Source organism: Gouania willdenowi, chromosome 22 (assembly GCF_900634775.1).
Source record: "Gouania willdenowi chromosome 22, fGouWil2.1, whole genome shotgun sequence".
Taxonomy (NCBI): domain Eukaryota; kingdom Metazoa; phylum Chordata; class Actinopteri; order Blenniiformes; family Gobiesocidae; genus Gouania; species Gouania willdenowi.
This window is the reverse complement of record NC_041065.1, coordinates 2529734-2557395: the sequence shown is the minus strand read 5'-3', so window position 1 is coordinate 2557395 and position 27662 is coordinate 2529734. Positions and strand designations below refer to the sequence as shown.

Below are 27662 nucleotides of genomic sequence, written 5' to 3'. Positions count from 1 at the left end.
AGGTCAGTCTGATTCTGATGTGCTGAAATATTTGAGGAACAGATGCACAGACAGACAGAGATTAAATAGATATATAGATGCATATATATATATATAGATAACGTGCTATATTACGCATATAATGTTCATTTATTGAAAGAGTAAATCCTCCAGATAATTTAAACTGTGGTTTTCTTTTGTGACCAACACATGTTGGTTTCCTCAGCACTTCATCACATCTGCTCTGTCATGGTGCTTTGTGCGTCTGACTGTTGTAGAAACACAAAACATTCATGTATGAGCTGAAAACATCCTGACTTTGTGCTTCAAGATGCTGCAGACAACACACGAGGGAGAAACTCACAGCGTGTGTGCGTGTGTGTGACAAAGAGGTCAGACACAAAGAATGTGTGTGTGTTTGTTTCTGTGTCAGTGAAGTGGGTCATTCTGGGTTGAATGGAGTTAATCTGTTGATGATGGGTAATCTTCTCAACCTGAACACACACACACACACACACACACACACACACAAATTCTGGGATTCACCAGTTTCTGTCGACTCCTGGGACCTCGTCTAATTAGGAGACAAAGCTAACGCCTTCCCTTTTGTGAACAGCTGGAGTGTGTGCGTGTGTGTGTTTGTGATCCTTTGTCACTTCTATCTTTGATCTTCTTTGTTTCACCCTCACACCCTTTTTTGAAGTCCTGACTTTTCATCCCCAGAATCATGTGTAGAATGATATAAGCCGACCAATCAGAAGAGCCTAAACCCTAGATCAGGAGATCACCAACACGGTGCCCGTGGGCCACAGGTAGCCCTCATGGACCAGGTGAGGGGCCCTCAGGAGCTCTAGTCACCAATGAGCTCCATCTACAATCTGATTTCCTTTCCAGGATTCAAACTCACAAAGATAAATACACTAATAAATAAATAAATACATTATATACAACAAATACACTAACTTTTCAAGTGGTGGCACTGGTGCGACTAACTTTCTCAGTTGGTCGCACCAGCCGTACCGTAGTTTTTTATGAAGTAAAGTTTGACCGTGACTCGAGATATATTTGCTAAATTTTTTAATGTTTTAGTGTCAATATTAAGTTTTTCTGCAACAACCAGATAAAATTTTCACTCGCACACACTGAAAATATACTCGCATATGCGACCATTTTGGTCGCAGTCTTGATCCCTGTGGCTGCTTCAGATGGCGTGACGTCACATGGGACATCCCTATAGCTATAACAGAAGCAAAGATATATAGGCTCGAGAGAATTTCCGGAAAATTAGCGGCCATTTTTAAAAAAAGGTGCTTATTTCTGATCCAAAGTGTGATCTCACTTGTCTTAGGATGAGTTTATTTGTATGACCTTAAGGTACTTGAATACCAAAGGGGACCTTTGCATCATGAGTCAAACACCTATTTTTGAACCTCTAAACCTCCCTACTAAAACCACTATGGTCTCTTAGGGGTTGTGTGTGCGTGTGTTTGTAGAGGTCTCAGCTCAGGCTGTGGGGCCGGGCTACTGTGACTGGGCGTGTTTTAGCTGCTCCAACACTCATAATCAAGGCATTTTTTTTTAATCCCCCCAAAGGAAGAATGGATAACTGTCCTAGATCCCCTGGGATTGTTTATGCAGTCCTTTGTTGAAACTCCCCTTTATGCTTTTCATACTTAACATTTCTCAGAACATTATAATTTATTGTCATGATTTGTACGGATAAAATTGGACTAGAGGTGTTCATGTTCCTCAATGTTTTTCACTTTGTTATAAGGTGCATTCCTGTTGTAAAGGCTTTTGTTTGTGTCTTTGCTCATGCAGTAACTTTAGCAGTGACTCTCTTTCTCTTTCCTTTCTCTCCACTTGCTTTGCCCCTCCTTGGTTACTGTGGGAACTGCAGAACAAAAACCCTGAACCTACACAGGATGTTTTGAACTTTGTATCCTCTGGCCTACTTTGTAAAACACACACATACACACACACTTATGCTTTGCACGTCTGCATTCACTTTATGGGATTTGCTAATTGTGATTTAAATGATTGTGTTGAGAAATATATACCTTCCTCTTTCTACAAAAAAAAGTGTTCTCATTTCATTTATTCATTTTCATTTTATTATTTATTTCATTCATTAAAAAAAATGCAACAACAGCATTTACACGAATGAAAAGGAGCAGAAAGAAGTAAAAACTTATAATGTCTGCCCCCTATCAACACAAAATTATTTACAGTTCCAGTTCCTTTGAGCTGTCTCATGCAGCCGTCTTATCAATTACAAGACATCAAAACACAAAATACAAAATAAAGTTAATCTAAATACAAAATAAAGTTAATCAAATACAAAATAAAGTTAATCAAAACACAAAATACAAAATAAAGTTAATCAAAACACAAAATACAAAATAAAGTTGATCTGCTACTCTGCAGTGTTATATTTCTGTAACATTGATAATTTAACATACTTTTTAAACACATAAATGGACTTAGAAGTTTTAATTTTACAATCAAGACTGTTCCACAGGGCGATTCCTTTGATTGAGATACATCTTTCCTTTACAGCCGATTGAAACCTGGGATTTGTAAAAACCTCAGTACCTTTTAGTTCATATCTACTTTTTCTCTTGGTGAATCTGTTTTGCAAATTGTTTGTAAACTTTCCAGATGAGCTTTATAGATGGTTTTTAGAAGATAATACTCTACTAGTTCATTAAATTTCAGTGTTTTTAGTTGTATGAATAAGGATTAGTGTGGTCTCTGTATCCACTTCCACTGATCGATGTTTTCTGTAAAAGAAAAATTGGATTGATGTATGTTTTGTAGGCACTTCCCCACACTTCAGTGCAATAGGTCAGATGTGGAACAATCAATGAGTTATACAACAGAAACAATGCATTCTTATTTAGAGAATCTTTGACTTTATGCAGTACAGCTATTATTTGGGAGACCTTTACTTTGACATTATCAATATGTGATTTCCATGTCAAGTGTTCGTCAATCATAATACCTAGAAACTTAAACTCATGTGCCCTTTCAATTTCTAATCCGTTGATAAATAATGACGCTTCGGCATATTTCCTTTTACTACAAAAAATCTTTAAATTTAGTTTTGCTAATATTAAGGGACAATTTATTGGCATTGAACCACCTCATAATTTTCTGGAATTCATTCTCTACAATTTGTAGGACATCTTTTAAATGTTTTCCTGAATGTAATAACGTGGTGTCATCCGCAAATAGAATACACCTAAGTAACTGAGACACAGACACAATGTCATTTACATATAGAAGAAAAAGTATAGGTCCTAGGACCGATCCTTGTGGTACCCCGCAAGTTATGTTACAATTTTTTGACTTTACGTTGTTAATTTGGACAAACTGACTTCTGTTTTTTAAGTAGCTGGTAACCCATTGGTGGGCCACACCTCTTATACTATATTTATGTAATTTATGCAACAATATCTTGTGGTCCAGCGTATCAAACGCTTTTTGAAGATCTACAAAGATGCTTACTAAATAGTGCCTTTTGTCTATAGCATTGGCGATTTCTTCATTTAGTTCCATAATTGCTGTAGCAGTTGAGTGATTAGGACGAAACCCACATTGGCTATTACTTAAAATCTTAAATTCATTTAGAAATTTATTCAGTCTAATCGCAAATAACTTCTCCAGAATTTTAGAGAACTGTGGAAGTAATGATATTGGTCTATAATTAGAAAATTCAGATTTATTTCCTTTTTTAAAGAGTGAAATAACTTTGGCTATTTTCATGTGGTCTGGAAATATCCCTGAAGTAAATGACAAATTACAGATCTAGGTAAAAGGCTCAATAATTACATCTATAGTTTGCTTTATCAATACCATATTCATATCAGTATATTCATTTGATTTTTTTGTTGGCATACTTCTGGACATTTGTCAATATGTCACTCGCTTGTACACTTTCAAGAAAAATACTGTTAACATTATCTGGTACTGTTTCATCATTGATGTTTCCATCTGGAATTTGTTGTGACAAAGTAGGACCAATATTTACAAAATAATTATTGAATTAATTTACACTTTCAGTTTTATTGTAAATGTCAACATTATTCTTTGTTAGATAATTAGGAAATTTTGTTTTTTTCTTGCCTTTTTGCATGACAGTATTTAATACGCTCCATGTGTCTTTTGTACTATTTTTATTTTTGTCTAACAATTTAGTATAGCAATCCTTTTTTTGCCTTCTTATGATTCCAACTAATTTGTTTTTATATGTTTTATACCAAACTTCATCATCTTTGGTTCTTGTTCTTAGAAACAGTCTATACAAATAGTTTTTTTTCTTGCAGGCATTTTTCAGTCAATTTCTCATCCATGGATTGTTAACAGCATTTTTCTTGGTATGAGCGCTCTTTTGGATATTTTACAATTTTTATCATATAGATTAATTAATGTTGTCATGAAAGCCTCATAGGCGGTATTAACATTATCTGTGTACACCCTATCCCAGTTCTGTTTCTTCAGATCTTCTCTGAAGGCCTCTATAGTCTTACTAGATTTATCTCGAAAGAATGTTGTAATTTCATCTTGTACAGTGTCATAACATGTTTTCTCATAAATTATAAATATAGGGAGATGATCACTCACGTCTGTCATAATGATACCACTGATTAATTTCTAGATTAGTTTGAGAGCTAGCTGTTCAGTTGTTGAAACCTGAATTAGTTTTCACTGAATCATAAACAATGTTCCAGGTGAACACCAACTCTCCACTGTTCCATATCTTCTACTCCCCAAAAGACGACAGAAAGGAACACCACATGCTTTCACACAAACCGTGACTGGTGCAGGTGCAGTGTGAACGAGCTAACTCTGACCCAGTAGCAGGTTTGTACTACCACTGGTGATACTAGGGTCAGAATCAGGTCTAAGGATGCATTCACACTAGGGGTGGGCGATATGGACTAAAATAAATATCATCATTTTTTCTTTGTAAAATTACAATCTCTCCATTTATATCATTTACACTATTTTAAGGTTATTTACCACTGACATCCACATACTTAAAACCATTGCCCTAAAAAAGAAAAAAAATGGATAAAAGATAATTTAAGTGAGGGTCATTTTCAAACGTTTTCAAAAAATGATGTAAGCAATTTATCAAACTGGTTCCAAGTACAGTTAACATCAAACAAAAGGGCTGATATGTTCTTGTAGTCACACAGTCTTTTTACTTTGTTTAACTAAAGTGGTGTAGCATTAGCAACACTTGCTACATAATGAGGCAGTATTTCAGTCTATTGATTTCCCTTTTTTTTGAGGTAACACACTCATGTTAATAAAATCCTACTTTAAGCAGCCTTTGAACGCCTCATTTCACACAGTTTGGACAATAATATCCTTTACAAGATAAAACGTTACTGCTTTGGTTACATTAGGCCTGGGTGATATGGACCAATATTCATATCTTAATTTTTTTTTCTTCAAAATGGCGATAGGCTATATAAAACCCATTTATTTTAATTGGGTTAAAATAAAGCCAGATAGCAAAATAATAGGTGACATGTTTGTGGTAGCAGCTCACCTTTGGATGCAGAGCTCAGAGGGAGAGGAAAGGAGTTTCCAAGACAGAAAATTTACTCCGACAATAATGCATGTAGACCCTTTCCTTTGCAACAAACCTTTATTTAAGTAATTTCCAGTTCTTGACATTCCAACTACAATGGTGGAAGTTTAGTGCATTTAAGCATTTTAGTACATTCACACAGAATTATTACAAACAACACACATTGATACATACATTATATTGGTGATTATGATCTAGCTTTTTGATTAATTCAAAATATTACGGGGTTACCTGTGGTTAAAAAAGAGTGATTATCCAATATTTTTTGCATATTTCTCCAAAACACTACTCTTATAATGTATTTTGAATGTCTGCAGACTAATAGCACTTTTCATAGGTTTTCATTTAAACTGTTCCATAGGTTGACAACTTTTGGTGTGATACATTGATTTTTAAGGGTAGTGTGAGCATACCGTACTTTCAGATTAAGTGATCCCCTTAGGCAATATCTTCCCTCTCTATTAGCAAACTTTTGTTGAATGTGTATTGGAAGTTGGTTATCTCTGGCCTTATATATTAATAAGTCATCAAGTTTTAGAGTGTTAGATTACAAGAACAGTGAGTTGGTATTATTCCATAGCCTACTTTGTGCACAATTCAAATGGCCTTTTTTTGATGTCTATATAAGATTTGCAGATGACTGTTATAGATGTTGCCCCAGACCTCAATAGTTGATATACGACCGGATTAGAGAACAACACAAGATGAAGAGAGCTTTTTGGTTCAGCAAATATCTGCACCCATGATTACAGCAACATGTTTGAGTGTTGTGGTAAATCTTCGGACAGCTCGTGCTTTGATAAGGATCTTAAATGTTTGTATTCAACTGCACTTTAGTGTGTGAGGTGCCATGAAACACTGAGGAAGAGCACACAGTTGGTGACTCACATGCTCTCTGTAAGAGCCCTTCCCCCCTCCTCTCCGCATGGTCTCTGTGGCGCAATCGGTTAGCGCGTTCGGCTGTTAACCGAAAGGTTGGTGGTTCGAGCCCACCCAGGGACGTCTGCTTTTAATAAAGTAGACACATTTGATCCTTTTAAGATAAATGCCTGTCAAATCTTTGTCTTCTCACAAGGAGTTGTTTTTGTCTGCTGGCTGTGCTCACTGCAGGAAGCACTGGGATGGAAGTCAGCTACTTTTCAGCTAGTGAGTGATCACATTAATGCCACACAAGCTAAAATCACATCACAGTGCTTTAAGATTGGAAACAGAAAAATACACAAAGACAACAACAAAAAGACACAAAAAGAGTAAACAATGCACAGAAATACATAAAGGATGAACAAAAATACTACAAAAACATACACCAGTAGCACAACTGTAAAGTCTATTCTGAGGCTGACTGGGAGCCAGTGGAAAGGTCTAGGTCTATTTGTCAATCTGATGTGCATGTTTTTTTATTGGAGCTAATGCTAAATCAATTCAGTTCTTGTTTTACTCGCTTGTTTTCCTCGAAACTCAATCAGTCTAACGTCACCAGAATCATCACGTACAAAAACGCCCTCAAGTCTCATGTCATCAACAGTAAAATAAACAGTTTTTTCTCCTTCAGGGTGTGTAAGTAAGCAAAGGTTAAAACCTGCTCAACAGTTTTATCAGAAATAGAACGTATATTTATTTATGCTGATAATATTCAGAACAAAGTGGATTAGGACTAGGAATGTGATCCTTCGTGTGTGTGTGTGTGTGTGTGTGTGTGTGTGTGTGTGTGTGTGTGTGTGTGTGTGTGTGTGTGTGTGTGTGTGTGTGTGTGTGTGTGTGTGTGTGTGTGTGTGTGTGTGTGTGTGTGTGTGTGTGTGTGTGTGTGTGTGTGTAACTGGGTCACTGTTGCAGGCCGTATTGATCTCCTGTCAGTTTTAAGAGTTGGACGTGGTGGAACATCACAGTTTTGTTTCCGCAGGATTGATTTGACCTGCTTCACTGTTGCATTGTTCAAACATAAATAGTTTAATTCATTAGAGTAATGCTCTATTCAAATTTTAATGATTTTATCAACTGTATGAAACCCTGTAATTGATTTAAGCTCTCTAATTATTCATCAGCTTAGTGTTATCTGTCTCTGTGGCGCAATCGGCTGTTAACCGAAAGGTTGGTGGTTCAAGCCCACCCAGGGACGTTTCTTTTAAGCTGTGTGTGTGTGTGTGTGTGTGGGGGGGTGGTTATCGGGTAGTTGTTAGCTCTCACATTACCCCTGCTGTAACAGTAGCTGCAGGTAATGCTCTGCTACCTCCATGACTACAGCTCAGCTGTATCTGAGGAAAGATGATCTGAGGTATTTTACTGCTGAGCAGATGACATGAGTGGAAACCCTAGCCTTATGTCTCATTAAAGCTCCAGTATTATGCTATTTCTCACCCATCTCAGTTTGTTCTAAGGACCCCAACAACATAGTATTTGAGGTTTATTTTCCCAAACTTGGCTGTTTTCTGGAGTTTCAGCCCTCTGAAAAGTCACTTTCATGACGCTCCTAAAAACAGGCTGTTTTTTTTGGCCCTTCATGCATGTGCATGAGTGGGTGTGAAAGCACAGGCTGCTTCAGCGTGTGTTTATTGTAGCAGCAGCAGTAAATCATTATGCCGTCCTTCTCCTCCTCTGACCACAGGAATAATTCATTTAAGTCCATTGTTTTGTCCAACCGCGTCGTATTGGGTCACAAACACTTCAGATCATCCCATAAAGGTGGTATAACAGCTACTAAAAGTGAAACTGATTGTGAGTTCTCTTCTGTACTTTATTTATATCCTCCTGAGACCCAGAAGAAGAAAGGATTTGACATCCATATCTTTTTTCTTATAATATTGAGATACTTAAAGTTAAAGAAAACATTTTGCAACAAAGATTTTCTCAGAAATATTTTTATTTTTGTATTTATCATCTGTCCTTTGTAGGGGACATCAGGTCTATATTAATACAAATTGAACTTTAAAATGCAATGACAATGTATTATCTTTTGTTGATTATTGTCTACATTTCTTTGCATTTCATCAACATTACTACTGTTAGATGAGAGAAACATCTAACAGTTGGCCCTAAACATTTTGTAAAACATCGTCTCACAAAGGTCATGGGTTCAAGCCCTGGGGTGGTGGAGTAACAGTTAAGGATGCGGGCTGTAATCAGAGGATCATTGGTTCTATTGGTAAATCACTGTGGGATGTTGAGCAAGACGTTGCTTTGGATAGAATAAAAATGTCCTTTCTGTGTGGAGTTTGCATGTTCTCCCCGTCGTTGATTGGAGTCTCTAGATTACCCATAGGAGCCATACCCCCACAGGTGAGGCCTCATTAGAAAGGCCAGGATGTCCTGTTGACAGTACAGTGGGATTGAAGTTGATGAAATAAACTTAGAGAGTGCAGACTGATGTCCTCCTCAGAGGACCAAAATGCATTGCCAGGTCTCAGGAGGATGTTTAGGGCCCTATAAAATAATTTTTTCCACTTTAATTTTTAGAAATATTTAGAATTTTTTAAATAAAATATTAGTTTTTAACTCCTGTGGGGAAATAAAAAATAAATAAAAAAACTCATAATTAAACATGAAATTATGTCAAAAATAAAGTAAGATACAATTAAAAGGTAGATATAAGTTGTAGTGACATGGATTATTCTGACTTCTCCTTTTTAATTATTTATATGTCATATAAAGATGTATGAGAGCAGCATTAATGTCGCCTGATTTTCTCTCAGGGATCAATGGTTTACTGAATCTGATCAGGTTTAATGATTAACTTTTGATCAACTTAGTTTAAATTAACCTAATTTAAATTATCCTGTCTTCTATAGCTATGATTAGATATTGTTTGTTCTAATGTAACATTCTAATAACGTTGCTCCAACTGACTTTTATTTTGTAAACCAGAAGTTCCCACTGAAACGGTTGTACTTGAGGTAGCTAGCTGACTGTGAATGTGTAGCTACGAGGTACGGACAAAAGGCTGGAATAAAAAGAACTAACAACACGGACTGAGTTATTCTTAGTTAACCAGACACAACAGTTCAAACACTGAGCAGGTGTAGATGATTAAAGCTGATCACGTTCTCACGGAGCGCTGCTGCGCTATACCAAAAATGGGCGGAGCTTCACAGGCACAGCAGAGTTAAACGCACACTGGTGGCTCTGTATTTAGGAGTCATTGATGTTGTGTGTTGTTTTAGAGGGTGTTTGTTGTGGTTTAAGATGAGTTTAATGCAGGAGGGAGGAGGACGGTGCACCTAATAAGCGATCCCCGGAAACATTTCCCCATTAAAAAAAAATGTTCTTTGCCCCACAGTGATGGCGTTTTATGTTGATTTTGCCCATTTCCGCATTTAACTGTTTTCAATGGTCGATTCCATGATTCCGTCCGTGATTCTGTTAACGCAGATTTTATAGGGCCCAAAATATACTGGATTATCTTTAAACTGAGCGTAAAGATATTAACTAACCTGCCTTCGCTATGTTTGTTTTACCTTTGAGGTAGTTTGAGAGGGAGGAGCTCACATTTCTATGTAGGGTAGGAGGAGCCAGGAGTTTCCACGTTATGACGTCACAACGTGAGTAAACTCCAACTGTCCTTGTTTGGAGATGACTTTTTGCAAAATGTGGAATAACAATGGAGGGAGGAAACAGAACTTTTTCTACTTTGTCCCTCAGAATGAGGCTAAAGCGATGTATATCACTGTAGCAACACCATTATAAAGTGATTTTTTTTCATAATACTGCCCCTTTAAGGCTATTAGCAGTGCTACATTCAATAGTGTTTGGTAGAGTGTTTCCAGCTCTTGTTGGCATGTTAGCATGTTGATTAAATGTTTACTCAGACCTCTTCATCTTCCTCTGTGATGTGACTAGACGGCTAGACGCTTTGATAGTGGCAGAGCATCCTATCATTGTACACAACAAGCCTCGTGTTAACCCACAACCATCTGCAGCATTACAGTGAGACCTTTTTTAACTTTTATCAACTCTGCGGCAAGAATCATAGGCAGAAAGAAAAGAGTTTAGCATTTCAGCCTCTCTTAAAAGTTCTGCCTTGGCTCCCAGTGTTGATTAGAATTGATTTTAAAGTGATTTTAATAGTTTTTAAAGCTGTAAATGTCCTTGCTCCTCCATACATCACAAACCACCTCAGAGATCCGTCAGATGCTCGACACCTGCACCACACCAGGTAGAGAGCGTTCTGTTTTATAAACTCAATCCCCCTCCACACTAGATTATCCAGTTCCACTGAAGTTTTTAAAAGAAAACTTTTTTTTTTTTTTTTTTTTTAAAAAGCCTATAGCTAATTTTAACTTGTCCTGCTTTTATTGTTGTATTGTATTGTATTTTTATCCTGTTTTACTATGTAGCACTTTGAGATTTTATTTGAAATGTAAAGTGCATTATAAATAAAATTCATCATTATTATTATTATTATAAAGACACAACTTTTTAATGTGGCTTTTAACACCCGATAATCCTTGTTTTGTAATGTCTTTCTTTTTGATTATAGTATATGTTTTTAACTCACTATTATTATTTTTCATTGGTTCTCCACTAAATTAATTTTATTTCCTCACTCTGTACTTTTTATTTATCTCTGCGGTCTGTCGTTCTTGTAAAGCACTTTGGACTACATGTCCTATCTATGAAATGTGCTATAGAAATACATAAAGTTGAGTTGAATATACAGTTTGTATATATAGATATGGGTAATTTTGATCACAAACACGTAATCTGTCCAAGGTTCACATGATCAACATGTATGTCAGCATTTAGAATAAAGACCAATCTGAGCATTAACACAGGAAACAACAAAGTTTGTGGCTTTGTAGTTTTTGTATATTCTTGTTCTTGTTTTGTGTATTTTAGTGTTCATTTTGGGTGTTTTTCTGTAATGTTTGTTTTATGGAATCATTTTGTGCTTTTTTTTATGATTTTGTATATTTTCATGTCATTTTGTGAGTTTTTAAAATGTATTTTGTGCACTTACTTTGCGTTCCACACAATTAGATTTATAGAAAGTTAGATTTATATGAGTTCAGTGTGTAAATATATTCCCTATGGATGGGAAGACATTTGTTCTTTAATGTATGTGTTAGTTAGTTAGTGGGACTTAGTTGGATGATCACGTGTTTGGGACATAACTATAAACATTATTATAATACATACAGTATGTAATAATACAATACATTATTAAAGGATGATCAGGAATGAAAAGCGCTGCCTCCTGCTGGCTCTTTTCTTTTTTCCTGACACACAGACACCGTTTGTTTATAGCCGGGTGTTTCTTCTTGGCTGACTGCCTACACACACACACACACACACACACCTTGGGTTGTCACAAGCTGGACTTTGACTGGTGTTGTGATCACAGGTGAAAACCAGAGAAATCGAGGCCATTACTGTGTGTGCCCTCATGAGTATGTGTGCGCCCCCCCGAGTGTTATTTTGTGTGCGCGCAGGAGTATTTGGGTGTGTGTGCACCCAAGTGTTATTTTGTGTGGGCGCACCCGAGTGTTATTTTGTGTGCGTGCGCCAGTGTTTGTGTGCGCGCACCCAAGTGTTATTTTGTGTGTGCGCACCCGAGTGTTATTTTGTGTGCGCGCGCCCGAGTGTTATTTTGTGCGCGCGCGCCAGTGTTTGTGTGTGTGCGCACCCGAGTGTTATTTTGTGTTTACGCATGAGTATTTGTGAGTGCGCACCCGAGTGTTATTTTGTGTGCGCGCGCCAGTGTTTGTGTGTGCGCACCTGAGTGTTATAGTGTGCACGTGGCAGTTTTTATGTATGACTTGCTTGCGCGAGCATTTCTTTGTGCCTGAGAGACACTTTTATTTCAGTTTAATCAGCTTAAGCAGGGTTTAAATGTGCTTTATAGATAAACTGTGTTTAAAAAGAAATGTGATTAATTGATTAATCAATTAATTTATTGACCGATTAATCGATTATAAAGATAATTGTTGGTTGCAGCTCTACATTTGACTCTTTAGTTGTTCTTCCTCTTGTCTGTGTGTCCTCTAGGAGACGTTACAGCAGCTCATAGTCATGCCTCTTCCCAACATCCTGTGCATTGCCAAGGACCCCCTATCAGGTAACATTGATCAGCCCACAATGACTCCCAGGTGATCAAACGTTTTATGATCAATCAAATCTTGTAATAAACAAATGAATGTGTGTATCATCTCAACTACAAGTGGTGATCAGTAGGGGTGTCCCATCTAAGGAACCTCACGATTCGCTTCCATTTTGATTCAGGGTGCTACGATTAATCAACGATTATTATGATTTTTAATGCATTCACCACCATAAAAATAATCATGGACCTGGTTAGTGAATGGTGGACCTCTTAAATTTACCTTTTCAAAGTGAGAACTCATACTGTCCTTTTCACTCTCGGGCATCTTGCTTTACCATTAGTAATAATAATACATTTTATTTATAAGCACTTTTTAAAAACTCAAAAACTCTTTACAGTTGTTAAAACAATTGCAAAAGTCAAATAAATAAATACATACTACTAACAATAAAGGTAAATAAGAAAAAAAACATACATACTGCAGGTTTAACTGGCAAGATGACAAAATGGAGTGTTTTTACTGCGTGTGATGATGTTGATACATTTCAACAGTGTGTGGTTGGCTGTTCATCACAATCACTAAATAAATCAAATAAGTAATTATGATCATCATCTCTCGTTCTGCTCTCTTCCCTCAGCCAAGAGCATGGAGGAGCTGAAGAGGCTTCTGTTGCTGCTGCTGGGCTGTGCCGTACAGGTAACACACACACACACACACACACACACACACACACACACACACACACACACACAACCTTTCCCTGGAAACGCGTGTGTGTTTGTCTTCTTTTAGCATGTCTGAGCATATATCATGAGCACAGGGTGGGTGAGGTAGAGTCAGTTACATTTACAGTGGTTTGAATATTAATGTCAGCACTGAAGTGAAAAGGTGACACTATATAATGCATATGTAAATGTGTGATATCCACTGGGGAGGCTGGGTCACAGGTGTCCTGGTTGTTGTTTTTCCTCTGAGTCCAACCTCTCTTGTGGCTTCTTTTTCCTTCTATCATCTCATCTTTCTTTTTCATTGCTTTGTCTCTTCCTTTCTCACTCTCCTCTTTTCCCCTGGTGTTTTCCCTCGCTCTTTGCCTCACCTTCTTTTGTCTACTTAGCTGTACCGGTTCTACTGGTTCCACAAATGCCCATTAGGCAGGGATAGAGGGAAACATGGAGGGAGACTGAGTGTTCCTATTGATAGCATGAATAAGCATGAAAATATCCACATGTCAGTGATATCATGTGTTTTTCTGTGTGCGTGATTTTTTTCAGTGTGACCGTAAGGAGGAGATGATCGAGAAGATAAAGCTCCTGGACATAGAGACCCAGGCTGCTATTGTTTCTCATATTCAGGAGGTCAGTGTGCTTCATGTGACCTTAATGTATTTATCAGATTTAGAGTAGTATGAGTTATTTTTTATGTTGTATGATTAAAAAAAAAAAAAAAAAAAAAGGAATCTCTTTCCTATGGAAGAGGATTAGGGCCACTGAAAAAAAAAAACAGTAGTGGAAGACACATTTAAATCACATGTATTTATTATTATTTTTTTTAAATTAAATTATTTTTTGGGATGCCTGCAAGCTCCTCCCGCACACACCACAGGTGGAGGCAGGCAAGTCAAAATAATAATAATAATAATAAAACCATAGAATTTAAAAAGGTATTCTATATTTTTTTCCTCGACTTAATTTGTTTTTTAGTTTTTTCAACCTTCAAGCTGATTTTAGTGATTCAATGCACTGCTCTCCTATCATGGTGTTAGTTGATGGTATTACCCTCCGGGGTTTCACACGTATAAAAAGGTACTTTGGTTTCTTTGTCTCTGCTCATAGATTGTTATACAAGCCGTTGAAGGAATAACAATGTACACATTGTTTAATGGTTATGCAGCATGAAACCTGCTGAGTCAGTTGATAACACACAACACTGACAGTTTGGTTACAAGTAATCCCTCTAAGGGTTGAACGCTGCTATTACAATTGAATTTTGCTATTGGTTGAGACGGATTCTTTGGATTCTCCTGCGTCACCAACTTTCACTGTTGGCCCCGCCCCTCCTATAAAAGCTGAGAGGCGGGAGGAGGGTTTCCTCCAATCACAGCCCTCAGTGAGCATTGATTGACAGCCATAATGGTGTGAGTGTGTGTACTTATACTTGTGGGCTGTGTATTGTGTGTAGTAGTTGAGCAGGCAATGGTAAATGGTAAATGGACTAGATTTTATATAGCTCTTTATCACCACACTGAAGCAGTCTCAAAGCGCTTTACATATCAGCTCATTCACCCAATCACTCTCACATTCACACACCAGTGGGACAGGACTGCCATGCAAGGCGCTAGTCGACCACTGGGAGCAACTTAGGGTTCAGTGTCTTGCCCAAGGACACTTCGACACAGAGTCAGGTACTGGGATCGAACCCCCAACCTTACATTGGATTTCCACTGGATGTGATGCTCTGTAATGTCTCCACTGCGTAAGTTGTAGTGAATACAAAGAGAGGCACAAAGCCATATAAACAGTTGATTGTGTCCTTGGAGTAGAAATACATCCACTCGGTCCTAGTGTCCTGTAGATCTTCAGCTTTTGTGGAGCTTGTTGTGATCCAACCATAGATTATCTCAATATTTATATGTGAAATAGCTGTCCAGGGTGTAGCCCCACCCTCTTGCTCCTGACGAAAGCTGGAGATAGGCACCAGTAAACCCCCACCATCAGAAAATGAATGGAAATATGATTCGCCTTGAACTAGGGATGTAACGATTCACTCAACTCCTGATACGATTCGATTCACGATACTGGGTTCACGATACGATTCTCTCACGATTTATTTTACAAAATGGGACTGTAGACAAATTTTTTTTTTGGGAAAAAAACTAGAAAATACTGTATTATTTTCCTTTTATTTTTCATTGTCTAAAGAATTCCTTGATAAACTAGTCAAAACAATGCAATTTAACTAAAAATAAAACTTGAATTAAATAAATAAAGGAATAATACAAATGAAAATGAAGCCTATTAATTTAAATTCTGGTTCTATAATAAACAATGCAAAACTGCATAATAGTTCTTTTTCTTTTAAAAGTGCAACTGAAAATGTATTTTGTGCCTTAACAATTGGACTTAAAAAAAAAAAAAAACAGTCATTTTACTGTATTTACGTCAGATATTTGTTTAGACCAGCAGAGGGCGCTGGTAACCCAGTGGTCGGTTGGCATGCAGTTATTCCACCAGTGAAGAAGAGAAGCTATGCTAGCAGGCAGAGCTAATAGAAAAACGTGACTTTTACAGATATTCAAGTAATATTACAGATATTCTTTCAGTGCTAAAGGGGTAATGAATCATTTATTAACATATTTAAGAGTAGAAGGCAGCCAGAAAGAAAGTATTAGCAGACTCCGCCCGCCGCCTACACCTGTGGATAGCGCCCTCTGCTGGTTAAAAAAGTACTGCGATTCAATTTTCAGAAAATTGATATCAACCGTGATACCTATGAATCGATTTTTAACTGCCTTACGATTAATCGTTACATCCCTACCTTGAACGCATCTGTGCACTACTTCCTGTCCCACTCGATCTTTGCTGAATTTATGCATTTTTGCTCTGGCATCCGGCAAAAAAGAGAAGCTGTGTGTATCTGTTTGGAGGGCTCAGCTCATTACTCAGCTGTGATGCAGCACCTACGCATGCGGTGGAAAGTGGTTACAGACATGGGAGAATAGAGCCCTATGAAAATAACAGGTTAATCCTACATTTAATGTGATACTCACTGGTATATTCCACAAATAAACATCATCTGTGCAAAACAAGAATATATATTCAACTTTAGTCATGAAATATTAATTAATTAATTAATATTATGATGTGAGTAGTAATTATTCATTTTTAACATGTCACAAACAGCAGCTGTATCGGCCTCTAACTAATTATCCACGCAGGTAAACTTTAGTGTCAAACTGGAACAATACACAGTAAAATAACCACTCAATAATGTTCAACAAACAAATCACATACAACATTTTTTATATAGTTTGTACATGTGGTGCTAATCGATTAAGTTAGATAGCCCGTGACTTAGTTACATACAGTATGTGCCACATTGATCAATATTACCGCTTCAAATGACTGAAACACATCATATACACTGTCTACTAACTGAAAACACTCACAGATGTTACTTTAGCACAAATTGTAGAGGTTAACCACACATTTTAATAGGAACGACGTGTCACAGGAGAACATTCCGGTACTTTCGGTTTTGACAGAAAATGACCCGTATTGAAAGGTCAAGCTGGTAAACCCAAACAATAATCTTTTCCACCACTAGTTGATGCCGTAACACCATGAACAAAGTCAATTCAATAACGCAACGCTTGAGGCAGAACCAAATCAAAATGACAAATAAACAGTGCAGCTATTTTGTTTTACTGATTTAAAATCAAAACTGAAATACAGAAAAAAAAAAACAGACAAGCAGCGTTTTTCTGCTTTAAAATTGAATCTTGTTCTGTTTGTGTGATATTTGTATATTTACCGGAAAACTATGGACGAGAGCTTCATGTTTTAATCTTAACACACAGAGGGGACACACAGGGGGGCAGACTTTTACTCTGCTGCGTTTGATAAAAAATTATCGTGTATCATGTTTTTCACCTCACACCAATGACAAAGAGCTGTAATTTTTGTGTCGATGACCTTTCTTTAAAGATCTGTGAGTATTGTGCCAACTTTACCGAACAGCGTTATGGTCCAAATGGTATCTAGATAAACTGGTGACTGACTATGGACTGTGAGGCTGGTGGAACAATAGATGTTAGAACTTCCACCATTTGACACTTTTGCCAAAACAATTATAGCTTTTTTGAGGGCAGTAAAAATATATTTTGTGCACATTTTAATACTGCTAGCCACTAACGACAGCCATCAACACACACTGAAGTTGATCACAAGAAATGAGGAGCACCAATAGATTCATTACACCACCTCTGGTTTCTTTAATTACATTTCATTTGCATGATTTACCTAACATTTATTTATTTATTTATGTATTAACGTTTTAATTCACCAGTTCATCAGTAATGTGACTCATAAGTAGGGATGTCCCGATCAGGTTTTTTGCTTCCGAGTCCTTTGATTTTGAGAATTGGCCAACACCGAGTTCTGATCCGATACTTCCATAATACATTAACAACATAAAGAAAAGCAAAAAACAGATCTAGGATGTCCCTTATTTATTTTATGCACCTTATTTTAACATAAACAGAACACTTCTGTGACGTAGTTTGATCAATCAAGAAATAAATTAAAAGAAAATTAACTTTAGACTTTAGTGCAAGATTAAATAATATTATATAAAAATGAGTGTGCCTCATCTTAAAATACCCAACAGGTATGTTAACAAATAAGAAAATGAAAGTGCCACAGTGCTGTAAAGTAAGGGCAGTAATGTGCTTTTAGAACTGTACTCTTAATATTTACTCTCCTCATTTAGTTTCACAGATTAAAATGTATGGTTTTTCTTGATGAAAAGTATGACAACTTCATTTTGTTGGCATTGCAGGTTTAGAGCATCTAAAGTATTAGCTTCTTAATAAATAAAGTGTGATTTTTTTTACACCACACCTGCACGTCCTGCTGTAGGCGCTTGATCTAGAAATACTGCATTATATTGACTTAGGATGGTTTATTCTCACACACAAACATACACGTGCACACGCAAATCACACAAACACTGGCGCGAGCGCGCACACACACAAACACGCGTGCATGTGCAGACAAACACGCCCTCGAACATCTGTGCGCAGTGCGCACACATACTAGCATCAGGCTAGTTAGCAGAGAGGCTAATGATACTTTTGGTCTCTTCCAAACAGAACAAATGTTGTTGGGATTTATCTGTTGTTTAACTCCTTTATTCACAAACGTCTGAGAACTTGTGTCTAACTCTCCACCTCCGCTCTGCATCCAACTTGTTCTGCTGACCAAACAACAGACAGGGCTCCTCCTCTTTTTGACACAAGTTATTCTGTGTCATCATGTTCTACTAGTTGTGCAGCTTCAGAGCTTTATTATCCATTTACACCGTAACCATGGTAACCAGAGCGCTACTGTTTAACTTCACAGTGCAACATTGAAAAGGCTCCAGTCTGACGCGGTGTAGCATAGCGTTCCGAACTTTGTGTAATAAATATACAAGTACAGCGGTATATTAAAAATGTATATCATAACAAAAATATATAGCGGTATTTGGTATGAAGCGGTATACCGTCCACCCCTATAATGATAATAAATATACATATATATCCGAGTCCTGATTGGGAGATAACGTCCGATTCCGATCAACCTTGAGACCACGTGATCAGCCCCGATTTTCGATGTTGTGATCGGATTGGGACATCTTTACGTATAAGTGGCTCTTTTTTGTGAGGGAGTAAAAGTCCTCCCCCATTCTTGGGTCCCTCTGTGTGGTGAGATTAAAACATGAAGGTCTCGTTCATAGTTTCCCTTAAATATCCAAATATCACAAACAGAACAAGATTTAATTTTAAAATAAAAAATTGCTGCTTGTCTGGTTTTTGATTTTTCTGTATTTCTGTTTTGGTTTTAAGTCAGTAAAATGAAATAGCCACATCGTTTATTTGTTATATTGATTTGGTTTTAAAACCTAATAACCAAAGAACGAACGGTACACAGATTAAAGAGCAGCGCATATTGTTTTTTCCACATTTCCACAGATATTACATTTTATAGAATGAATAAATAAGGGGCGATAATATCTCCCATCTCTAGTCAGAATGCTGTATGGAATATTGTACTTGTTTATCTGCTGACACTTAAAGCTGGGGTACTCGATTTATTTTTTTAATTAAAAAAAATATTATTAGCATCATATAGTATATTGTAAAATCATTTCTGAAAAATCATGCATTTGCGTGCTGTCAGTGCCTTATAATGAATTATTTTAGTAATAAAATCCCAGAAGACAAAATCTTGGCGGTCACCCCCTCCCACTCCAATCACAGGATTTAGAGAAAGGAGGGGTGAGCAGAGCCCACGAAGGAGCCTCCTCATTGGCTGCCGCGAGATATAGTGAAGCGTGTGCACACTTGCTTTCAGTGTTGGACTAACTTTGGACGTGGAAGTGGCTGTTTTCCTTCTAGACATGTAATCTATTGTTCCATTGACCTATTTTTTGTGTGCATCCTTTTGCGCGGCGACTTGTTTTAACGGTAGTGCACGTTCAGCTATCGTGCGCAATTTTGTGCACTTCCACAAGAGGAGGAGACTGGGAGGGATTATCAGAGTGGGGGACGGGATTTGCGGTTCAAATTCAGCCACGCCCCTCTGTCATGGTTCAAGAATCAGGTAGTGCAGCTTTAACATTAAGGGATTTGAAAACAGTGACTAAAGTTTCCCTTTTTACTCCTAGTGACTTCAGATCATTTTTAAATCAAACATAAGGTGTTTGGATTGAGAACAGTTGAAACGGTTTGGGTGTGTTGCAGGTGACCCACAACCAGCTGAATGTTCTGGATCTGTCCTGGCTGGAGGAGGAAGCTGAGCTGCACCACGATGAGCTGAAGCCTCTGTCACGGAACATGGCAACGTCCCTCAAGCAACTCATTGAACAGCGAGACAAAGCCATCGAGGTACTGGGACACTAACACAGCAGCAGCAACACTAGCAGTTACACACTAACACATAGTTCAAGGATTATGTGGAAGATGTTTTTTTGGCTTCAAATTCCAGGTGGATCATCAAGACTATTGTCAATCATTCTGGTGATATGTTTATGTAAGGCCGTCATACGTGCACGTCCCTAGCTCGTTTTCGCTTGCTGCACATGCACACTTTCAAGTGTTAATGTGTCTTGTGAGCTACGGTTTCAGCCATTCATTGAAGCTCGCCGTTCTCACCGGGTCCTTTGAAAATGACTGAGAGTCGCAAGAGAAAAACTGTCTGCGAAGTGTATGAGAAGATGAGAAAGGCCTCAGAAGAGAGAAACAAGACCAGAGTGTTTTTAGGAGATTCTTTCACACGATGGCGTGCGCTGAAAGCACAGGTTGGGCTTCCCACTGATGCCTTAATCACAAAGTTTCTACTCGACGAGTAAAGTTTTTTTTGCTCTACTCTGACTCCTCTCTGCTGTCCATGGCCATGCTAGTAGCTCAGCTATCCACATGTAGCGCTGCTAGCATCTTGGTCGGCCGTACACCTTGAATATTACGCTTCACCTGTGGCTGACTGAGTGGTATCAGTCCATGTGGACGGACATTTATCTGTTTCATTTTCATCCGTTAAACACACACGATTGAATGAGTGACAGTCAATCACAGGTTTAAAGGTCCAGTATTCTGCTATTTTTCACCCATCTCCATTTGTTCTAAGATCCCTAACAACATAGTATTTGAGGTTTATTTTCCCAACCTCGCCTGTTTTCTTGAGTTTTAGCCTCTGAAAATTCACTTTCATGAGTGGGCGTGTCTGTAGATGCAGACTTCATGCCTCACTGTTGGAGATGATGATCAATGTGTGCATTCCACTCACTCTTGTTCTTGTTTTCAGCCTAAAAACTGCACATTACAGTAAAACACATGGATATTTAAGCGGCTATTGTGATTGTGAGTCAGACAAACGCTGCTTCAGAGTGTGTGTATGTGTATGTGGCAGCAGCAGCCGCGGAGTCTGTCAGCTGTTTCAGCTGCTGCAGACACTCAGCGGAGCTGCTAAGTCACTTCCTTCTTTTCCTCACCTATTGTAACTTCACAAATAGTCCATTTAAGGTGATAATCATTTGTTTTGTCAAACCGCTGCATCGCATTGGGTCACAAAGACGTCACATCATGTCAAAGGTGATACAAGGCGATAAAACAGCTTTAAAAAATGGAGCTGATTATAAGCGTTCACATTCTGCTTTGGATTATTTATATACTGGATTAACTATACACGGAACGTAAGTATATTATATGTGGATAAATGGACTAGTGGGATGTTAATCTTATATTAACCCTAACCCCTCCCTGGGTGCTACACTGTGGTTGCTCACTGCTCCTCAGGGAGGTGTTAAATGCAGAGAACACATTGTGTATGTAGCTTTCCATATATGACAATAAAGTATAATATATATTCTATATTAAACTGTAGTGTTTGTTTTACATGTGAGGTAGTTTGAGAGGGACGAGCTCACATTCTTATAGGGTAGGAGGAGCCAGGATTGTCAGGAGGAGGAGTTTCCACCTTATGACGTCACAATGCGAGTAAAATCCAACTGTCCCGTTTGGAGCTGACTTTTTATAAAATGTGGAATAACAAGGGAGGGGGGAAACAGAACTTTTTCAACTTTGGCTCTCTGAATGAGGCTAAATAAATGTATTTCACTGTAGCAAAACCACTAGAAAGTCAATTTTTCATAATACTGACAGCTTAACTTTTTATCACCATTTTCCTCCTGCCTTGTAGGTGATTGTAGACCTGACACAGGAGAGGGACTACCTGTCCAGTCAGCAGCCCCAGGAAGACTGCAGGAACCTGGGAATGAGCAGCCCAGAGCGTGGGAAGAGCTCCAGAGGCGTGGCGGTGAACGGCGGCCTGGGTGTGACGGCTCTGACCAAAGAGGAGAAGCAGCATCTGTCTGTGGAGCTGGCTGACACCAAGGCCAAGCTGCGCAGATACAGACAGGAACTGTGAGTGTGTGGCTCCAACCGCCCAGGTGCATCATGGTCCATAAATGTTAGTGTGCATTTGTTTGGTTCAAAGTGAACGTTTGGTGCTTAAACGGAACAGCTGTAAGTCATTAGAAAGCCAGCACTTGTAATTATAAAGCAGGCATTTACAGTTTAATCACACAGTTGTACATGTGTTTGTGGACTTCTCATCTGTCATTTACATTTACATTTACACCAGCCCCCACATAGAAGGCTGAGTCAGCTAGCGCCTGTTTGTTTCACTCAACAGGGGTGATTTACAGAAGCTAATGATAGATTGAACATCATATATTTGAAGGGTTGCATGTGTGTGTGCGTGTGCGTGTGTGTGTGTGTGTGTGTATGTGTGTGCACACAGAGAGGAGAAGACGGAGCAGCTGATGGACTCCAAACATGAAGGGCAGCGTTTGGTTCAGGAATTAGAGAAACTGAAACAAGAGGTGAGAAACATGAGGAGCTCAGAGTGGAGAGAGACGAAGAATCCCTTTATTCTTTTCATATGTTTACATGTAGTCAATAACACACCTTGGATTACAATCAGATGAACACAAGACAAAATGAGAGGAGACAAGATGAAATAAGATCAGATGAGATGATAAAATAAAATTCAATGAGATGATATAAAATAAAATGAGTTAAGATGAGATGAGATACAATGAGATAAAAGATGAGATGGTTTGTTACAGAAGCAAGAAGAGCAAAATAAAATAACACTTTAAAATAAAATAACACTTCACACATTGGGAATAAAGAATAGATAGAATAGAGCAGTTATTCCCAAACGTTTGGTGCCCACGTCACACCAAAGGACAAGTAAGAATCTGAAGGCGGACCTATTGTGTTATCATTCACATCATGTAAATGTACATAATCATTTACTAATGCCAAATGTGAAATATTCATTAACTAAATATATATAAAAAATAAACTAGGTATAGTTTGCCTGTGTATTATGAAAAGATTTCATACAAAGTAGTGCAATAAAATTTTTGTGTAGTTTTTTGCAATAATTAGGGCCCTATGAAATCTGTTTTATTCATTTTTTTTTAAAATTCCATTTTATTTTTTCCCAAATTTTGTGTTTTCCACATTAATTTTTTTTTATTCTGTTTTTTTTTTTAGAGATATTTATCAATTTTTTTCATAAAATATTAGTTTTTAACTCTTGTGAGGAAACAAAATAAATACTAATAAAAAAATTAAAAAAAACCATAAATACCATACTAAAAAAAAGTAGATATACAGTACGTGGTAGTGACATGGGTTATTCTGACTGTTCCTTTTTAATTATTTATATGTCATGTAAAAATGTATGAGAACAGCTTTAATGTCACCATATTCCCCCTCAGGGATCAATGGTTTACTGAATCTGATCAGGTTTATTGTTTAGGTTTTGATCAACTTCATTTAAATTCATCTAATTTAAATGATCCTGATGACATCATTCCAGACCATAATGATTAAACAAAAACAAATGGACACAATGATACATCAGTTATTTCACCACTAGGGGTCAGAATATTTGACAGTATCAGAAGTTATCAATAATCTATGATGTTTCAGACTCTACAATCACTGGTATCGATGATCTCGTTCACAACAACTTTATCACAGATCTTCTGTAGCTCTGATTAAAACACACTGAGCAGGTGAAACTGATTAAAGCTGATCACAGCTAATCTAGTATTTAATTTTTTTTAAGGAGGGTCTGACAAAAAAACTCCACTTAGACAATAAATAGTATGGTTTGATATGTTTTTTGATTAAGAAAACGCTAACGATGTTATTCTAAGTTTAACAATGATGTGTCTGGTTTGCTTGTGTTTTCAGAACCAGTCGCTGTCCTGCGAGGCCCGTTCGGTGCGAGCGTACCGGGATGAGGTGGACTCTCTGAGGGAGAGAGCAGCACGAGTGGACCGGCTGGAGACTGAACTCAGCAGATGTAAAGAGAAGCTCAACGACGTGCACTTTTACAAGTCACGGGTGGAGGTACGAAGACAGAAAGACTGAAGGATCCAACATCACCAGGGACTTGATCTTCTACATGTCATGTGATTCAGGAGCTTCGTGAGGACAATCTGACGCTGATGGAGACTAAAGTGTTACTGGAGGAGCAGCTTTCAGCCTCCAGGGCGCGCTGTGACAAACTGCACACGCTGGAGAAAGACAATCTGCTGCTGAGAGCCAAGATCCATGATCTGGAAATGGTACATCCTAAAAACAGCAGTGAATAGGCCTCAGAACCTACCAAAATGTTAAAAAAAGACACTTTGTAGCCTACATTAAAGTCCATGTAAAGCAGAAATCAATTTATGTTATGAGTTTGTCACACCAAAGAAACATATGTCATTTTTGCCAAAGTTAAAAGATGAAAAAAATTGCTAAGTATAGAAAACAAGCCCTTCTCTCTGCTCTGAGATGCTGGGGGCGTGTCAGTTAGAGGTGCTAGAACCACGCCCACGGGCAGGATGGTCGCCACCTCCGTGTACTGTGTTTATGGGAGAGAGAAGTGTGAAAGTGGCTCCAGCGTCGATAGTGCTCCAAAAGTGCTCGGATCAGGCCAAACAAGGTGTCAGCGGAAATGTCTGCTCCGCCTGAGTCTGAATATGTGCATCTCTCCTGGGTAGAGTCAGAACTGCGACCACTAGAGGCGAAAACACACAATCGTGGTGCAAAAAAAGTGCTCATTAATTGAAAATGTGACATTAGCGGACACGTTTTATTCCCCTGAGTATGAATATGTGGTTTGTTTTTGGCTAGGGGTCGAATTACGCCCACCAGCGGTCGTGGAAGTGTAGTGTGCTTCAGCAGCAGGGTCAGGTTTATGCTAATGGGAGCTCCGTTACGTAACGCGGCTATGATTTCTGACCCGCCCATTAAATCCTGAACATAGACATTTGAAACACAGTTTGTGAAGACTAGCTCCACAATTACATTATAAATGGTTGAATGGCTTTTTACATGTTTTAAATAATACATTTATGACCTATTTAATGTGTTAAGAAGAAAATCGCTGAATTTCCTTCACACGGTTTTTAACAATATACATTCATTCTTATCAAAGTGTCTTAAATAGGAATAAAATAAAAACAAAACAAGTTTTTATGATCTTTCATATTTCTTCTTTCGAGTAAAAAAAAACAGTTAACAATATGCGGTCACAAAGCAAAAAAAAAACAATAAAACTTTATTCTGTTAAATATTGTTTGTATTTATATCACATATTTTTATATTATAAAATTAATATATAATACATTTTGTACAATTAAGTTTTGTTTTGTTAAACGTTAAGAGTTCCAGATTTGATCCAAATCCATGTATTGAGGGACGCGACGTTCTAGAATGAACTGAATCTAGTTTATTAACATCAACAATCAGAACTGAGTGGTAGTTGTGTTTTGTCCTTTATCATTATTTTAAATTTCTATGGCTGTGTTTCACACACAGTCAAACACAATCTCCTCATCTGTTCCTCCTCAGAGTCAGTAGATCAGTCCTAAAGCTCAGCAAAGTACACGTGGTGTTTATAGAGAGCCAGTATCACAGGTGTGTTTGCTCTCAGCCAATCATATGGCTTCTTACATTTTCTCCACACTCTTGTTTAGGGATGTAACGATTAATCGTAAGGCAGGTAAAAATCGATTCAAAGAAATCACGATTCACATCGATACTGTGAAAATTGAATCGCAGTACTTTTTTTATCCAGAAGTGTTGGCGGCGGGCGGAATCTGCTAATACTTTCTTTCTTGCCGCCTTCTACTTTTAAACATGTTCAAAAATGATTCCTTACCCCTTTAGCACCAAAAAATATCTATAATATTACGTGAATATCTGTAAAAGTCACATTTCTCTATTAGCTCTGTCTACTAGCATAGCATCTCTTCTTCACTGCTAGAATAACTACATGCCAACTGACCACTGGGTTACCAGCGCCCTCTGCTGGTCTAAACAAATATCTGACGTAAATACAGTGAAATTTTTCCTTAAGTCGAATTGTTAAGGCACAAAATACATTTTCAGTTGCACTTTTAAAAAGAACCGTTATGCAGTTTTGCATTGTTTAATATAGAACCAGAATTTAAATTAATAGGCTTCTTCTTCATTTGTATTATTCATTTATTTATTTCATTCAAGATTTATTTTTAGTTAAATTGCATTGTTTTGAATAGTTTATCAAGGGATTTTTCGACAATGAAAAATAAAAGGAAAACAGTATAGTTTTTTATGGTTTTTCCCCAAAAAAATAAAGGAATATTTTTCAGTCATCATTTTTCTACAGTCCCATTTTGTAAAATAAATCGTGAGAGAATCGTATCGTGAACCCAGTATTGTGAATCGTATCATATCGTGGAGAAAATGTAAGAAGCCATATGATTGGCTGAAAGCAAACACACCTGATTGGCTGATGAATCTGTCAATCACTTTTATAAGCCAATGGTGACGTTCATTGACCCGTGGCGTCAGGGCAGTCTTATAATTCACCACAAATTTCTCTCAAATACACAGATGTTTCACAGAACAGAAGCAGTTTGTAAATGCGCATTCAGCATTTTGCATCATCTGTGGATTTATATTACATGTGTGGCTCAAAATAATATTTGTGAAGTAGATCATGTGCATTTCAGATTTCATATTACAATTTTTCATAAAACAAATATTTGCAAAACAGATCATGTGCATTTGTGAATCTGAAATACTACTGTGAAACAAAGCCTGTGCATTCATAATTCTCCTCCACGCCTAATCATTCCTAGTCCGGTCCCAGTCATGCATCTCCAGGTGGTCACACACAGCTTCTACTCCATGGTTGAATGTGTGAACAGGCCGGTGTCTGTGTTGACGTGACGTCATCGTCAACAAAGACTCTGATTGGCTTTCGTCATAAAAACAGTCGCAGGAGTTAAATATTTCCAACTCTTGCGGATGTGCGGATATGCGTAAAATCGGGAGCGCGCTCGCACGGCCAACGCACTTGACGTGCGGATCGGACCGCACCGCCGCACTGGAAAGATTTCATATCTGGGACGCATATATCTATTGACTCTGTCTGTAATCTGGACATACGGACATTTCGTGATGCATCCGGTGTGAACGCAGCAACTCAATACATTTTAGATGGAAGTTGATTACACTTTATTTTCATTAAACAAACTAAGAACTTTTATAGGTTTGGTAATTTTTTTTAATTTTTTTTTAAAGAATTAAAGAACTTTACAGAATCAGAATCTGTTGTAAAAGCAAAAGTTCAATTTTTTTGAAAAATGTTATTTGACAAAAATTTGATAAACATACCACTTGTTATTGATATTAATATTTTAATTACAATTAGTTACCATTTACTTGT

General features: G+C 37.7%; 1 protein-coding gene and 1 non-coding gene across 5 annotated transcripts in view; both read left to right on the top strand.

Annotated features, from left to right (window-relative positions):
* The window catches only part of ccdc88c (coiled-coil domain containing 88C), a 116006-nt gene that overhangs the window by 35583 nt on the left and 52761 nt on the right, over positions 1-27662 (top strand). For all 4 annotated transcript variants that reach the window (XR_003672802.1, XM_028437743.1, XM_028437742.1 and 1 more), the window contains exons 4-11: positions 12563-12632; positions 13256-13314; positions 13890-13973; positions 20120-20263; positions 22074-22297; positions 22677-22758; positions 24149-24307; positions 24379-24525. Coding sequence is in view for 3 of the 4 variants with exons in the window: in XM_028437743.1 (XP_028293544.1) it covers positions 12563-12632; positions 13256-13314; positions 13890-13973; positions 20120-20263; positions 22074-22297; positions 22677-22758; positions 24149-24307; positions 24379-24525 (969 nt within the window). In the remaining variant the exon portion in view is untranslated. The remainder of the gene's footprint in view (positions 1-12562; positions 12633-13255; positions 13315-13889; positions 13974-20119; positions 20264-22073; positions 22298-22676; positions 22759-24148; positions 24308-24378; positions 24526-27662) is intronic.
* On the top strand, positions 6513-6586 carry trnan-guu (transfer RNA asparagine (anticodon GUU)). The gene has a single exon. It is a non-coding gene; the product is annotated as a tRNA-Asn (tRNA).